The 16,985-nt window shown below is 37.5% G+C and overlaps 1 protein-coding gene across 2 annotated transcripts in view; it reads left to right on the top strand.

The window, feature by feature from the left end:
* The window catches only part of MARCHF1 (membrane associated ring-CH-type finger 1), a 224,141-nt gene that overhangs the window by 187,845 nt on the left and 19,311 nt on the right, over positions 1-16,985 (top strand). The window contains exons 5-7 of one of the 2 annotated variants that reach the window (XM_053976542.1): positions 194-273; positions 558-1,289; positions 12,513-12,693. In XM_053976542.1, the coding sequence (XP_053832517.1) occupies positions 194-273; positions 558-1,289; positions 12,513-12,693 (993 nt within the window). The remainder of the gene's footprint in view (positions 1-193; positions 274-557; positions 1,290-12,512; positions 12,694-16,985) is intronic. The other variant, XM_053976543.1, reaches the window with a different exon arrangement.

The following is a 16,985-nucleotide window of genomic DNA, read 5'->3' as shown; positions in this document are numbered from 1 at the left end:
GCGTACTTAGTTCCACAAATGGGTTTCACTTTTGTTCAAGCTTCCTGTATTTTGCCAGCTTCTGTGTGTTCAACAGTGCGCTATGAACAGCAGAAACAGTTACTTTAATTTTGTGATCATGTGGCAAAACAGTAAAATATCTGCAATGTATTTCATGGACAAAGATTCCAAACTGTCTAACTTATTTCAACAGGCAAGCAGTCCTACAACAGGAACAGCTCCCAGGAGTCAATCTCGATTGTCTGTCTGCCCCTCCACTCAGGACATTTGTAGGTATGTGCTGAGAAAAATAAACTTTCATCTGACTGATACTTGTTAGTTGCTTTTATGGAATATTATGTAGCTCTTGCTTCTGCTTAACTTTATTCATAATTGACATAGACTTTAGTTTTCTTTTGATCTCTCTTTGTTTTGGTTTTGTTTTTGCATTTTAGTCTCATGTTTTTCTATTAAAATTCATGTTCTCATTCTCATTCTCTTTTGTTTTTGTGTGTGATTTCTCTTTCCAACCACCCTTACCATTTCCATCCCTTTTCTTTGCTTACTGCTTTGTCTAGATCTACTACCTTGCATGATTTGTCAGAAGATGAGCTTGAACATGCAACCCCTGTCATGGTGCTGGCCCCTTCTAATAGGGAGCCTGGTGGTAAGAAACTCATAAAACGAAGGTTTAGGCGGAAAAGAGAGGCTGGAGACAATGGTGAGCACACAGAAAAGCAAGGAAAGGGGAGAAACTGTAAATTGCATCCTGAGCCTCCGAGATCCAGCTGGAACACATCTGATTCATCATCATCTTCGGATGAGAGTCAGTGGGCTCAGGCTAGGAGGAGAGCAAGAGAAAAGGCCAGGATGGCCAGGAGAGGGAGAAGAAACAATAGATCATGCAGTAACCAGGATGGGTCCTCAAACAATAATGCTGTTGAACTTGTCACCTTGGGGACAATGGGAAAAGAGAAACAAGAGGTGTCTGACCCTGAGAATCCTACTTTAAATCATCGCCGAAGGATTCCAAGGCCTAAGGAATCACAGTCTTCAACATCATCTCAGGAAGCAAGGAATTCCTCGAGAAAATGTGGGAAAAGCAAAGGGAAAAGCTACCACAGAGACCGGCAGCCTGCACCTTTCCTTAGACACACGAAGGACTCCTTTGCAGAGGCAGGCTCTGGCAGCGATGCTCTGGCATTCCCAGATCATGGAGCTCCTGCTGGGGCAGAGCCCACTGTGCCTCATGCTGTTCAGAAGCCTCCAGTGTTGTATGATGACTGGTCTGATGATTTAGAAGTATGCAGGTTAGTCCCTTATAAGAAGGATTTAGCATTCTTAAGACGAGTTTCTCCCTGCCATGGTCTGTGTGGCTTTCCCTTGACTGCTTTCTGTCACTATTTCTCAGTAATAAACTGCTAGGCAGGCCACAGGAAATAACACAAGAACCTTTGCTACTGAGAAGTCAGCATATCTCAACTGAAGAGATACTTCTCTTATTTAAAAGGAGTAATTTTACAAGGGTACCAAATGTTTGTCTTTGCTCCATGAAGATGGACCCACTCTGTCCTCTGGCAGAGCACTGTTTTTTTAAAATCTCCAGCCAGAGGCACAGAATGAAGCAGGGTGCCAGATAGCTCAGTACAATGGGATATGGAGCTTTTCCTCCTTAAGTGATCAGTTCAAATCCAGCTTTTATCCATCTATGTAATTTTTCAATTACTTACATGAAGTAAATATATGGTCTTGATTCAGTGTCGCTTAGAGTTGCCATTACCTCAGGAATCCAGTGGATGGTGCCTGGAGAACATCATCTCTAGTAGGGCATAATTTGTCTGTGATTTTACACTGCCAAACACCTCCACACTGTGAATGTGTATGGGCTGTTAGTTCAGTCACCCCTCTCAAGGATTGGAATGATACAAAAGGGTGATTGCACAGAATAAATAATAAAATAAGTTTTGGGAAAGAAAAAGCAACACCAGGAGTTCTCTTTAGTTCAGAAGTTCAGGCCTCTGACAATATGATGCCCTTGCTGTGAAGCATGCAACCAAAAGGTGAGCATTTTACCCTCGAAATAAGATCAAGCTAGTCACTTTTGGGCTAACATCCAAATTTGGAGTACACAGCTGGGAACATTTGAGTTACTTAGTTCAGTGGTAAATGAAAATGCACCATCCCGTAAGTCTAACAGAACTGAAACAAGTATTTCCTTTTTTCTCCCTCACCAAACTTGTGAGCCAGCATTGGCTCTCATCTACAATGTGACAATCAGGCTTAGTTTCTTCATATGGTAACCCAAAACTTCTCACTTTTCTTTGCTGGGAAGAATTTGCGTGGAAATGTAAACAGAGGATGAGGAAGTTCATGATGCCACATCATGCAGTCTCACAGTATGCTTTAACCTAGTGAAACACTGTAAGAATCTTATTTCTAAAAAGAAAAGAGGTAATATGCAGGTATTTTATGTTGGTTTGTTTTTTTTTTTTTTTCCAACAGAAGATATAAGCCATTACTAACACAACTAGGGCTATGCACTCCTTTTTATACTTACCAAGCAAAAATGCACATTTCTACTGTCTGTCCATTGTCTGTCATAATAATTCAAGGTTCTTCAAAGTCCAGCTGTGTTTGTGCATGAGTTTATGTATTAGGACCACGCTTGGGTTCTCTCTGCCTTATAGAAATGCAAAGAAACAGCAACAGTGGTAAACCATGTTATTGAAATTTATCTACAGGGCATGATTCAGAGGTGTACACAGATAACTACAACAGCTTCAGTGTTGTCTTCTATTTCTGAACTACCCAGATTGAAGCTCCAGTGTAGTACATACATACATAACAGGTCATTTAATAATTGTTAAGAATATGAGCTACCGAAAACCTGAAAAAAAAAAACTTCAGCATGGGTCTTCATATGGGCTTCATTACACTGTAGTAAAAAACCACACAAATAAATAAAGGTGTGTGTGGGTATATAGATATACCCACACACACACATATATATGGCATATATATATATAGGTGTGTATATATAAATATAAAAAAATAAAGTTCTGTAAATGCATTACGTAGATTAGTCCTAGCTGTTGCCTAAGTCACCAAACTTAGAATTTGCTTTCAGATGAAAAGTGAATTTCAGTCTTTTATTTGTCTTCTCAGCCCACTGAATTTTATTATAATTTTTCAGGCACTTTTTGCAAGACTTGGAGCTTGGTTCAAGGATGGACCTTTTGAATGTGCATGCAGAGTTTTCAGCCAGGCTCTTATTTGAGGAAAGTTGAAAAATTTTGGTAGGTTGTGCCCTTAGGCTCAGTATCAGTGGAGATGTTCTTTGAACAACCAGCGTTAAACTTAATATATGGTTGATAATGAGACCTGTTCTGCAAAATTTCTCAAGCCAGTCAGAAACGCATTTTTCTGTGTCAGGGATAATACTATTTTTTTTGTTGTTGTTGTTGTCATTATCAGATGTGTCATAATGACTGTAATACAGCTAGGAAAAACATAGCAAAATCAAAAGCCTGTTAATTTTTTATAGCTGGTAAGTTGTCTTACTTAATCAGTTTGCAGACAGCTGAAGAAAAAGGAAGACATGTTTTTATTGCCAATTCAGAACAGACTGTAGTTTCTATTTGTCAGGACATGTCCATGCGCTTAATTGATTTGTGATCTGTTGTGATGGTTGTGATGTGGAAGATTTTTTTTCCTGGGGGGTTTCTTCAAGCTTTCCATCCTAGCTATTCATGTCTTTTAGTTGATACGACAGCACTGGCTGAGAGGAATGGCCCTCTCATATAAATAAATGGTATTGTGTGGAAATAGCAGAAGGACAGGGATCACAAACATGTTGTGGTGACAGTTATTTTGTCTTTAAGTTTCTGGGTAGACAACATTTTTCCTTCATTTCCTCATGGATTGCTGGCAGTTTCTTCACTCTGCATTTAGCAGCACGAGCAGGAATGTGACAAGGCGCACTCAATTCCAGCATAAGCATATTAGTCAGATAAAGTACAGTACCACTGTGCAATATGTTCTTCAGCTAGTCTAAGGGGAGCCTTTTGGTCACTTCAGTGAATTATTTGCCCTTTTAGTGTCACTGATTCTTTCCAAACTGCTGAAAAAACGTCATGGCATGAATCCTGACCTTTACAGTCTCTTTCCTGGACAAGTGGAGTCCATTGGGAGGCAAGGTTTCTTCTTCTGAGATACAACATGAGTTCTGCCTGTGCTAAGTTGTTTTGGCACCTAATTTAAGTTATTTTTTAAAAAAATTCACAGGATTGGATTTCTAAACCATACATCTGGATACCCCTTTTCCTAAGTTGCCCCGTGCCTGGGATTTTCTTCATAAATATTTTATCCAGGAATTTACCATGGCTTGAGGCACAGCTTCAAAAATAGCTTTCTTTGGTCTGCATGTGGATAATCTCCCCAAAGGGAACAGCTGTGTATTGGACGTGACAAAGTGAATGGATTGTGAGAAGTTAGTCCCATGGATTTTCACATGGAAATCACTAAGAAAAGAAAATTGAGTAGTTGATATTACCACTAGTGGATCACAAGTGCTTTGTGTATTGATTCTGAATATATCTTGTGGTATTTTTATTATTGATGATGTAGTTGAAAGATATTTTCTGCTTAACTAGTTAGGCTTTTGGTGTACAATCTTTTTGTAGTGCTGATTCAATCATTTCAGCAAAAACACATGCACTTAAATAAAGTGGAGTTTCTCACTTTGGAAAAAAGATGCTTACTGGGAGTCAGATTTTGATTTTGTTGAACTCTGAATGCATCTTTCTGCAGTCAGGTATAATGGCAGGCCCTCATTTGAGGAATAGGGTGTAACAGTAGGGCATGTGAGAAAACAAGCAGGGAAGGGGAGAAGTAAGGAGATGATGAAGTTGATTCATGAGATCTGCAGACTCTATTTCAAGCATAATTTTTAAAAAAGCAGTTTTCAGAATCTAGTGTGTTAATTAAAAGGCCATTATAAACTTAGGGAAAGACTAATATGGTAATTTCTCTGTGTTAGCACAATTATAAATGGGAAGGAATTTGTATTGTGTACTGCACATGACAAGAGGCAATATGATTATGTCGTTTCTCTCTGTGAAATCAAATGCTTCAGCAGGGTTTCCTTTTCTTAATATTATTTAGTAGGACCTGCAAAAAAAAGTATTTTTCATGAAATTACTTACATTCTGAAATATTCAGGTAGAAGCATGCTCAGGAGATCAGCAGACAGAAAGGTAATTGGTAGGAAATAAGTCCTTGAGGAAGAAAAAACAGAAAGTTGAAGAGAAGATAGATATGTAGGTTCAAAATGTACCATTGAATTTCAACACTCATTCTAAATACTTATGCTGAAACCTTGATGTAGGACCCAGTGATGAAACTGTAATGCAGAATATGTAGACTTGAAGTACCATCCAGAGCCTTCTAAAATCACCATAAAATGGAAGATGCTCTACTTCCAGACTGTGGTGTTTTGATGGAGGATTTTTAACCTGTTTCTCCCTGGGATGTTAGTGTGTGCCTTGTGATCTCAGGATGTTAGGAGCTAAGTCTCTGAATCTTGTCCTGCATGTTGTTTCCTCACCCCTTTCTCAAAAAGAACTGTGACTGCTGCTTGCTGTCCTGTTCAGAGCTTTATTTTTTGAAAGTGACTTTTTGATAGGAATCTCCTGCTTTTTGAAGCATCTCCTTCTCTGCTTGATGGTCTGGTGGTTCATCAGTCTTTGAAGCAGTATGAAATTCTGGTTAATTCTATTATCTGCCTGATGGTTCAAATCCCCATCTGTCACCTCTTCAGCCATCTGGTTATGCAGTCTCTTTTGGAAGCTCTCCATGATTCACAAGGATGCAAGGGGAGCCAAAGTAAGGCAAGTATGTCTTTGTTGTGATTAGGCTCACTAGTCTGGGGGAGAACCGAGTCCTTGTTTCTGCTTGTTTCTTTCAGAACTTATTATTTTTTTAAATGGAAATAAATGAAATGGCACAACTTCCTGTTAGAAAGTTACCCTTGGTTTTAAGGGTCCCATTGTTGAATACTTAAAGCTTGCATATTTTGTGTATGGAGTTCAGTTCCTTAAAGCTTTCAGTTTCACTAGATGGGTGGGAGGAAATCTATATCCTGTTTTGAGATGCAGTCCCTAGTTCTTTGAACTTGTTCAGTGCAGTAAATCTTGTCAGACACGTATCTTGCACTAACAGTGCATCTGAGGCAGCAATTACTTGTAACTCTTTGGATATCCTATTTATCACCTATAAAGAAAGATTAATAGAAAGACGAGAAATGTCGACAAAATAAAATATTTATGTGCTTTCACTAATGTTGTTTGCTCTTGGGGCTCTTACAAATTCTCATCACTTTTGCAGAAATGAAGAGAAAGCTTTATAAACTAGGCCCTTATGAAATTCCACTAGTGTGGTGCAGCATTTTAAAAATGGTTTTTCCTCTAGTCAGGTAGAGACAGCTGACTGTATAGCATAATGGAAGGGCAGGAGTGACAGGGAAGAGATAGACAAATGGATTACATTTGGTGTGGAGAATTAATGTGCCTCATTCACACCATGTTTAAATGGAGAGGAAGACCAATTTGTCATTTAGATTACTTTGTGATTTAAAAGTGGAAAGAATGGAAATGAGATTTAAAAAAAGAAAAGCCTGTAAAATGAAAGCGAGAGAAACATGGCACTCTGTAGCCTATTGCAAGGTGAACATATTCAGTGAATTTAGCCTTTTTTTTTCCAAGTGTTGAACCATGCATAAGCAGATATCCATATTTTTGTGGATTCTTTTTATGAATGACAATTACTTGCTATGAGTTGTTCATAATGCTGTTTAATTTTAGGTTCTAACTATCTAAAAGTACTGAAAGGAATTTATAAATTGGCAAAAGAGAAAATGACCTTTTTTGGACAGAATAGTTTTCCTAAGAAAAAAATCAAACAGTAGCAATAGCAATTTTTGCATCCTTTTGCAATTCTGGGAAATTGGATCCTTTTGGTCCAGTTAAGATAAACTAGGAGCTCATGGCATTTCATGCTGGCAGCTAATAATTCCTGCAGTCAAAACTCAAATCCAGGGATTCACTTGCTCCAACGTTGTTCAGCTCTGCTGTTTCTTCCTGACTAAGCTCCCTTCAGCAACAGTGAGATACAGTGATGAGATGTACCCATCAAATAGAGTGAACATTTTTCTTTGCATAACCATTATGAGTTCATATGTGCTTTCCAGTGAAGGACAATATTTTCAATAATTTCTCACAAAAAAAATTATTTCTGGAATAGGTATTATCTTTCTTTAGCATATTTATATGGAGAAAAAAATTTCCATCTTTTATTAAGGAAATCTGTTAAAAGTTCCAAAATATTTCTCTTGTACTGGTGTTCTTCCATCTTCAAGAAAATGACAGTGTGGTTATTAGGCATCTGTTATTAGACATTAATTTGGTTCAGTTTGCCTATAAATTGCATCACAGTTGGTGTGCATGTGCCACAGTCACAAGGCTGTAGCTCCTCCTAATTTGGTGAGTGAAGGGGTTTTCATTAGTTCAGATAAGGAGCCTGCTTTTGAAGCAAGCACATCTAATCAACCTTACTTTTGCCATGATTTAGACACACTGAGAATTTGTCTCAGAGTGTATTCCCGGTCCAGTCTAAAATCAGTTTCAAATCAAACACCTACCAGGATGGGTCTGGTGTAGATAGCCCAAGTTTTAGCACTAGCTGTTTTTTTTCAAGAGATTTGTTACAATTTCACTGTAATGCTTGTTAGCATGGACATAGCTGTACAACACCCAGAAAATTAAGGAACAATACAGATTTTAATAATTACATCATTTATAGCCCTTAAGCATTATTGCACATCATTATCAGTATGCCAATGCCCCCATATACATTTCTATTTTTTAAAGCCTCAGAGGCATTCTCCTACATTTTGCATTTGTTAATGAGGGTAAAATTTGACCTGGTGTATTTTCAAGGAAGTCTACAAGGAAGTGCTTCTGTAGCTAAACCCTTGGTCTATGTGTAATGGCCAAAAATCCTTAACAGTTTTACCAGGTACTGAGATGGGGGGGAAATTCCAAATATGGATGGGATCCACAGAGTGAGTTCTGGTGATGCAGAATTACCGCAAACACTTTCCCACCAGGCATGCTCCTGGTGACAAGGTTCTTAATGTGGTTTTCAGCAGAAGCAGGGACATGCTGAATGATTCTTGATCTTTGTCACTTTCCTTTGGCAGTAATCATCCAGGGGAATCAGCTGGGTAGATGCTGTCCCAGAGGAGCACTTGCTGGCAGGGTAGGAGTGGAGCACTAAATCCCACAGGACTCCTGCAGAATAAGTGTGTTTTCCACTTCACTACAGAGGCACAGGGATCAGCCTATTTTCTTAATTTCCAAAGAGGCAGGTGGATTAGTAGATGACAGGTTAGGGAAACTGCTGGGTTTCCAATGAGAATGGAGATTAGCAGCTATTGTCTTTAATGAGAGTAAAACTGTTAACTGCATATGAAGAAAAAGGTATAAATCTGTTGGAATCTGCCTTTATCTCTTGCAAGAAGCAGCTTAGATGCTAACCATCTAGATTGCAATTTCAATTGCCATGACTTTGCCAGAATAAATAGCTGTTGGGAAAACCTGAAAGCCTTCCAAGTGATTTCCTTGTTCCATGCTGCTTTTAGACCTTTTAATCTGAGATTATGTTTGTCTGTAGGGAAAATGGAAATGTTTGTCTGCATGGAAGACAAAAGTCTTAATTTGATGACAAATGAAGGTCAGTCATCCAAGATAACTCTTGCTGGTTTTCTGAAAATCAGCAAAAATCCAATGACTTTAGGAATACCTGCAAATTGTATACTGTTTTCATACTTCCCTTTCTGCCTTTTATCTTTTGCAATGAACAGGACCATGGAAAATATGAGAAAGCAATTAATAGTCATGGAATTTAAAACAGTATGACAACAGTAAATTCTGAAGATGCCTCACTTCTGGGTGCTTTCTTTAGCTGCATCTTATAATTTATCATAGAGAGTGTTTTTTGGGTTTTTTTTCCATTCAGTTAATTTCTAAAGTATGCAAATAAATTTTACTCCAGAACAAGTTCAAACAGCTAAATAATGAATCTGATGCATGAAAGTTTCAAACAGTTGTGATCATTTGACAACAGGAAACTAGAATGAAAGTTCTCCACCTCCAGCTTGATTTAGACGTGGTTCAGGTATGTCTGTGCTTTGTATCCCTACCTCCATTCTGTTTGCACAACAAACTTCTCAAAACCATCATTAACAATTTACTTTCTCTGATTTGTGATAATTACTATGTACATTATAGATGAACACATCAAAGAGCAAAGATGCACAAAATTGTGCTTCAATTCTAATGGCTGAGGAAGACAGAGCAAGTTACCTGCTCCAAGTCTTTAAAAGATGTTTAAGCACTTAGCCAACAGTTTGTTACCACAGGTGTTGGGCACCAAAAAATCTTGAGACTGTCATTATGAGTTTAGGTACACAACCATCTTTTAAGCTAATTTCTTCTGGTTAAACAAATAACAAGAGTTAAATTGCACTGAAGAGACCAAAGAGCATTCAAGCTAATAAAAGCCATGCCTTTGGTCATTTTCTCTGGAAATTAATTTCTACCGAAGTTTGTTTTAATTCTCTTTACATATTTCATGGTTGTAAAGCTAGAAGAGGCCATTAGAATATTTAGTTTGAGCTTTATGCATACTGTAAATTCTTAGTGTCATCCTGTTATTTATACAATTGGCTTGTGACTTATGTACAAGGAAAGACCAAATAGAATGTATAATGCATATAGAGAGTTTCTGTAGGAGTATTTCTACTAAGGATTATTTCTATTCATTTCCAATTTGCAGTGTCATTTTATTTGAAGATCCCAGTGGAATTTTAGGCTTGTATTTTAGCTCTGAAAATAATTTTAAACAATCTTGGCAGTAGTAGAAAAAAAGGCTATTGGGTCCATAGCTTAGTTGTCTAATTTCTAAATAGTTTAAATGCTAAGGCTGTAAAATAAATTATGTATGGCTTGAATTTAAATGAACAAAGAATGCTCATCTTCCTTTGGGGAATAACTTTAATTTACAAAGAAAAAATATGGTTTTTATGTAACTCTCAGTTGGGAATGCATTTGTTAGAAAAATAACTATTCCATGTTTTGAAAATATAGCTCTGTTTAAGCTAGAGGCTCAGTAAGAAATCACCATATAGGCTATTCCCATCTAAGAACTAAGCTACTGATGCACCTAATTCAGCTGGATTAGTAAAGACTGTAAATTGAGTTCCTGTAAAATGTGTCTCAAAAAATGAACATGTGCAAGTAGGAAGTTGTGGGTAATTTGTTCTCCACTGCTGTGGGGCATAAAATCCGTGTTATGAGCACCACTGCAGAAATTGAAACGTGGCTTTTGTGGACCAGGTATTCAGAGCTTCATTCATCTCTTGGGATTTTTTTTGGTCTCTTTCTGTATGTCCAGCAAAGCAGCTTTGTTCTGATTTCCCATTATCATAGATAGAATTTTATCATGGCTCTGGGCTACACTGTGGAAGAATAGTGGAGCTGCCAGTTTTGATCTGTAGATCTTTCATGTAGAGACACTGGAATTTCCTGCTCCCCTACTTATAGGCTTGGCAGCCTCAGAGCTGTGCAGTAGCCAGTCTTTCCTTTCCTGGGATGTCTTTGTCAGGTTGCCTTCTGACATACATCAGGAGCTCCTGCTCTAGAGTAGTCACCCATCTTCCCAGTAGGAAGACAACCTTACCCTGAAGCTCTCCTACCCCTTTTCCTACCCCAGAGGGGGTACAGTCACAGTTTTCTCTGTAAAAGGGTGAGTTATTCCTCAGATATGTTCAGACACTTCTGCATCTGTGCTGCGTGAGGGTGCCATTCCTAAGCACTAAGTTTCTAAGGCCCAAGTTTCATTTGTGTGACCACAGGATCTGTGCTATTATTGCTACTTCTTTATTTTGAAATAGCATTTCTCAGGCTTCAGATTTCTTTCTTTCTTTCTTTCTTTCTTTCTTTCTTTCTTTCTTTCTTTCTTTCTTTCTTTCTTTCTTTCTTTCTTTCTTTCTTTCTTCTTTCTTTCTTTCTTTCTTTCTTCTTTCTTTCTTTCTTTCTTTCTTTCTTTCTTTCTTTCTTTCTTTCTTTCTTTCTTTCTTTCTTTCTTTCTTTCTTTTCTTTCTTTTCTTTCCTTTCTCTCTCTCTCTTTCTCTCTTTCTCTCTTTCTCTCTTCTCTCCTTTCTCTCTTTCTCTCTTTTCTCTCTTTCTCTCTTTCTCTCTTCTCTCTTTCTTTCTCTTTCTTTCTCTCTTTCTCTCTCTTTCTCTCTTTCTCTCTTTCTCTCTTTCTCTCTTTCTCTCTTTCTCTCTTTCTCTCTTTCTCTCTTCTCTTCTCTCTCTTCTCCTTCTCTTTCTCTCTTTCTCTCTTTCTCTCTTTCTTTCATTCTTTCTTTCATTCTTTCTTTCATTCTTTCTTTCATTCTTTCTTTCATTCTTTCTTGCATGCCAGCTTGACACTTCAGACACTCATTAGACCTTGGATGCTTTTTTGTGTTTTCCTTGGTTGGGGATGGGAGGGAATTACTTTTCATTGAGGTGAACCTCCGTGAACACCTCAGGTGTTTGGTTAAGCCTTCTGCTCTTTGTAAAGCTTTCTCTGCCTTCAAAGAGATGCTTGCCATTAAATCTGACATTGTTTTTGATGGGTGAATGTTTTCCTGATGTGATCAGGAGACTGTTTGGAAGAGGGGAAAATCAGCAGGGCACTTGGACATGTGTCACAGAAGAAGCCCTTTAGATGATGGTGTTAGAACACTGATCACTTTATGCAAAACCACAACATGAAAAGCTCTGTATCCCATCATAAGGTAAAACAGTTCTGGGACCAACCTCTATCTTAGGGTCTGCTTACAGTAGTTTTCATTTTCGCAGATAATGCTGTCTGCCTAAAAGGGACAGTGAGGAATAAAAAAAATGACCATGAGTTTTCAATACCTGCCTCCTAAAAAGTGTGCATGTGTGTGCCCACTGTGCCATGTGGATGACTCAGAGTACTCTATACTGCTCTCTAATTCTTTAACTGTGTAACTCCAAAGAGATATCCTAGGAACTTCTGTGCTTCACATGCTGGATATTTTCAGCTTGGGTTAGATTTCTCTGCCTTTGAGGGTTTTTGGTCTGCTTACAGACCAAGGAGTATTCTGCTCTGATATTTGTGTTAAAGGTTTTGCCATGCATAAAAGGGAAAAACTTTTATTTCTATTGATTCACCTTCAGACCACGTAGCAAATTCAAAGAGAAATAGTAACTAAGTGAAGAGAAACTGCTAAATGGCAGAAAGGAACAAGGAGTATGTTCCTGGACCTCCATCTGAAAGGTCATATACCTGGCATCTTTTGAATGTCAAGCCTAAGACGAGAAAGCAGAGTAAATAAGCCAGTGCCTTTGCATTGCTGGTTGGCAGGTTGGCTCACTTGCTCTTGCTGTGCTTCCTGTCAGGATCTGTCACTGTGAGGGAGATGATGAAAGCCCCCTCATCACGCCGTGTCGCTGCACGGGGACCCTGCGCTTTGTGCACCAGGCCTGCCTGCACCAGTGGATTAAGAGCTCGGACACGCGCTGCTGCGAGCTCTGCAAGTACGACTTCATCATGGAGACCAAGCTCAAGCCTCTCCGGAAGGTAGGCTGCTTTGGAGTTTAATTATCCTCAGGTGTCAGAGCTCCAGAATGGCTGTGGAAATTGCAAGCACAATTAAAGAAACATCTGTCCGGAATGGCTTTGTATTTGCTGTTGTTAATCAGTCACGGTGATTTTATTCTTACATTTAAGTTGGCTCATTTTCAGCAGCAGAGAATTTGACTAAAGACTCTCTTTCATGGCACATACAATATAAATGCACAAATAATAGTATTTTGGTTTAGACTTTCTATCTTCAGCTTTTTGTTATGGGTTCATCTGCCTATTTTAAGCCAGAAAGAAATGTTTTCATGTTTTGCTGCTGAGTAACAGAGTCCAGTTCACCCAGCAATTTTTACATGAAGCCCATAACTCCTGGTTGAGAATGATGCTTATATCCATGTGGAGACCGCAGTTATGAAGTAGCACAGTCATTTAGGTGCATCTGTTGTAGCTGTGACACTCATGAGCAAATTAATCACTTCTGCTTTACAATTAGTTAATGGAATTTAAAGGACAGGGTGACTTTGCATTCTGAATGTCAAATGTGTGTTATCTGCACTCATCTGTTTTCTAAGATAAATCAATAAAATGCTACACAGACTGTCAGTATAGGGAAGGTGAAGAGTTTATTAAACATATATGGGTTCTGTTTTCTTTGGAGTGGATAATTTCTCTTTGAATTTTTATTTTAAAATGCTCTCATCCTTCTGGAGTCTTGCTGAATCTTTGAAGTTTGAGTCAATCTGGAGCTGGGCAAGTTTTGATTTAAAATAAATTTCTACATTAAAAACATGTAGCAACTTTCATGTAGCTTAGGACTGGCATATGCTTATATAGTAGTGTTCTAATGGCAAAGGACATTTTGGTTTTATTGGTCTTACACAAGTAGCAGTAGTTCAGAGAAAGAATCAATGGAATTCCTTCACACTTCCCATTCAGAGGAATTTTCTATTAAATCGATGGTGATAAACCACTTCTGAGGAGAGAATTTGGGCTAATTTGGAAAGCAAAGCTTGTGACAGGGGAAAGACAAAGTTCTCAGATGCTAGGTAGATCTGGCCATGTATGCTAGAAATTTAAACAGATGGAAATAAAAAAGAGATTACTAAAAACTTAATTATATTGACTTCAGTTTTAGTAATTGCAGATTAATTTTAACTAATGTGACAGGATGAGATAATTGTACAAAAAAAACCCTGCCTGTTGCATATCTTCAGGGGATTTTTCAGGTTATATATTTCTATTTTCAAACCAAATTGCTTTAACATCTAACATATAACAAGTACTCTTACAACAGTTACTTTTCTCAAGAGAATACACAGATATCAGTATTTTTAACAAAAGCCTTTTCCCGGTTTTGCTAGATAATATAGCATCTTTTATAAAAGAGAAACAAAATTTACAGCAACCAAGGAGAAAAGGAGTGAAAACATGTGCATAACTTGATATCAGAAGTAGGCACTTTTAACTCTGTGCATGGTCAGTGCCACATCTCCTCCCCCTTTTAGAAGAGTAATGTATTCCTGCAAGTCTGTAATTTCTTAATTGAATGATTGCCACCTTATTCAGCTTATCATTGGTTCTCAGGTATGGTTTAGATTTCTGCCATAGAAAAGATTCACCTCTTCTTTCAGGCAGGATATTTTTGTTTCTGGTCGAAGCACTATTCAAAAGTAGTTTATCTGCCTGGCAGTCTGTGCTGGCAACATTCCTCCCTTCAAATGCAATGCTGTCAAATATTTGTTGGCGTAGCATGGACCCAGCACCTTTCTTATAAGTCACACTCATTTCAGAGACCAAAGCTCCTAGAGATTTCAAAGTTAAAATTAGTTGTCCTTTGGCATTTATAGCATTCAACTGTGACACCCTTCAGCTGTTACATTTAATTAAAAAATGTGATCCTTACTAAGTGTGAGCACTATCATCACCATCACTCACAAATTTGTGAAACACTAAACAGTTTATGAGAAGCTGTTTTGCAAACCAAGTATTTTGACAGCTGTAGCAAAGCCAAGGTAAGGGAGGAAAGAGTGGTCATGAGACCTGCCATATGAGTGGAGCTGACTGGTAAATTTCCACCCGAACGTCCTTTATAAAAATCACTGTTTTGAAACTGTTTTGTTTAGGATCTTTTTCTTTCAGAACTTATATATTTTACAAAAGTGGAAAGTCCCAATGAAACACTTTCAAATTTCTTGGCAGCTTTTATGAAGCCCAAAATCTCGGGTTTGGGGCATTCCTTGGGAGTCTGTGTTTTCAAAAGATGAGAGTGGTTACCAGAGACGAAAGTACTGTGGAACAGGCAGCTCCTAACACCAAAGCTGTTCACAATCCTGTCTCCTTGATGCAGAATCTGAAAAAGGATTACCTTGATGCAGAGACTCACTAAAATTATTAAACTGAGTTTTACTGAGAATTATTACTGACTCTGGGATTTCCAGACTTTGAAAGCTTTGTGTTTTGCTAAAGCTTGGTTCTGTGCTAGACCTCAAGAGCCTTCAGTCCCCAGCACTAAGCTTGGTCTGTCAGCAGTGAATCAAAATTTCCAAACTCCTGAAATCCTCTTGGCATGATGGCAGGGACATTATGTATCTGAAAACAACACAATTCTTGTCAACTTTGTTGGATGCCAACTGGAACAGCAAAATTGACCTGAAAAAATTATTAATTTTGTTAATAAGCTTTGAGGAATTCTGAAAACAGATTTCTTTTCCATGCTTCCTAAACAGAAGACCATATATTTTGTTTCAAGAAAGGAGTGCCTATTCAATTCCATAAGAAACTAATCTATTAAAAAACCAAAGGAAATTATTTCCCCTAAAGTGAGTTTCTGTCCACCTCCAGATTATGCAATTTCCATGTATAAAATATTTTCAGAGACCTGGATTTGAAGTGACATTCTACAACTGGGTCACATCTCTTTACCAGTTCTGATTTTTTGTTTTTTAATCTCTCTCATCACTTATTATACTACATTCTATAATTTGGTTCCCGACTGTGCATTGTTTCATTATGATGAATTTTGTTGTAATGTCTTTGTAAAATTCCTACTGCTGGTCTCCTGAAAAATTACAGACTAGCAAAGTTAATTACAGCAATCTATAGTTTTGCATTTTGCAGAATCACAAAAGCATGATTTAAATATAAAACAAACTATTTAATTCAATAATGAATTACCATCTTTATTTATGCCTCAGCCCTTCATGCGCCTTCAGTGTTTCAAAACAGATTTTTTTATCAAAGTCTAAGGTTTTATAGCATAATAATTTTGGAATATCATGCCATATCCGTTAGCACTCATAAGTGACAATTTAGAACATACTAAGTTAACATAAATTAAGCTAATCGGTATTAAATCAATAGGGTTGTGCCAATGTGCAATGGTTATTTAATTAGAGAATCCCTGAAAGCACCAGACATCAAATAAAACTTGGTTTAATCATTTTAGTGAGTCTTTGCATTGAGGTAATCCTTTTAAGCATTGATCAACAGACATTGCAAGTGTTTCATATATTTGGACAGGTCTAATTACTCAGCTCAAGATAAATATAGAGATTAAATATTAAGCATTGCTTAGTGTTTCTGGTTTATTTCTCATGGTCTCTGTTACATCTGTCTGTCATTATAAATAATACAGTTGCATTTGTAGCTTTGCCTCTCAGCATCTGCAATCCATGATGCGGAATTTAAAAGGTGACTTTATCACAGAAGGAATTAGAAAGTGGTAAGAAGCTTGTGTGAGTTTCTTATTGAGCTCTCTCAGGTAATAGCTTAAACCTGAGAAAAACACTTCTAATTTAAAAAAGATGCAATCCTAGATATTAACACCTGTATTTCATATCTCTTGAATTTGGTGTTTGAAGCCTAGTAGAAAAGGGAATTGAATGAAAATACAGTGAGAATGAAATGGATTAAAATGTTAAAATAAAAGGAGCTTTAAACACAAAAATGTCTTTAAATGGATATTCTCAACGGTGTCTTGCTATACCTCAAAATACCTTTCATATTTAAATATTTTGCTATCTATTTAAGATGTCTGGTATCTGATGACATATCCTACTTTGATGCATCATCTCAACAGATTATTGTGTGGTGTCAGAGATGTCTATTTTCTTTCCCAGTTCTGTTTTTGAAATTATTTACAAATAAAGTCTTATTTATGTGAGGCATAAGCAATATTGCTCATTGCTACCATGTGGTTGCTCTGGGTCATTAAGGAAGTGAAAGTCAATTTTTTGTTTACAGAAGCATTATGTAGCAGTTGAGGTTAGTTTTCTTTCTGATAGTAAGGG

Source organism: Vidua macroura, chromosome 4 (assembly GCF_024509145.1).
Source record: "Vidua macroura isolate BioBank_ID:100142 chromosome 4, ASM2450914v1, whole genome shotgun sequence".
Classification (NCBI taxonomy): Eukaryota; Metazoa; Chordata; class Aves; order Passeriformes; family Viduidae; genus Vidua; species Vidua macroura.
The sequence above is the reverse complement of the archived record's forward strand: the minus strand, read 5'-3'. Positions and strand labels throughout refer to the sequence as shown.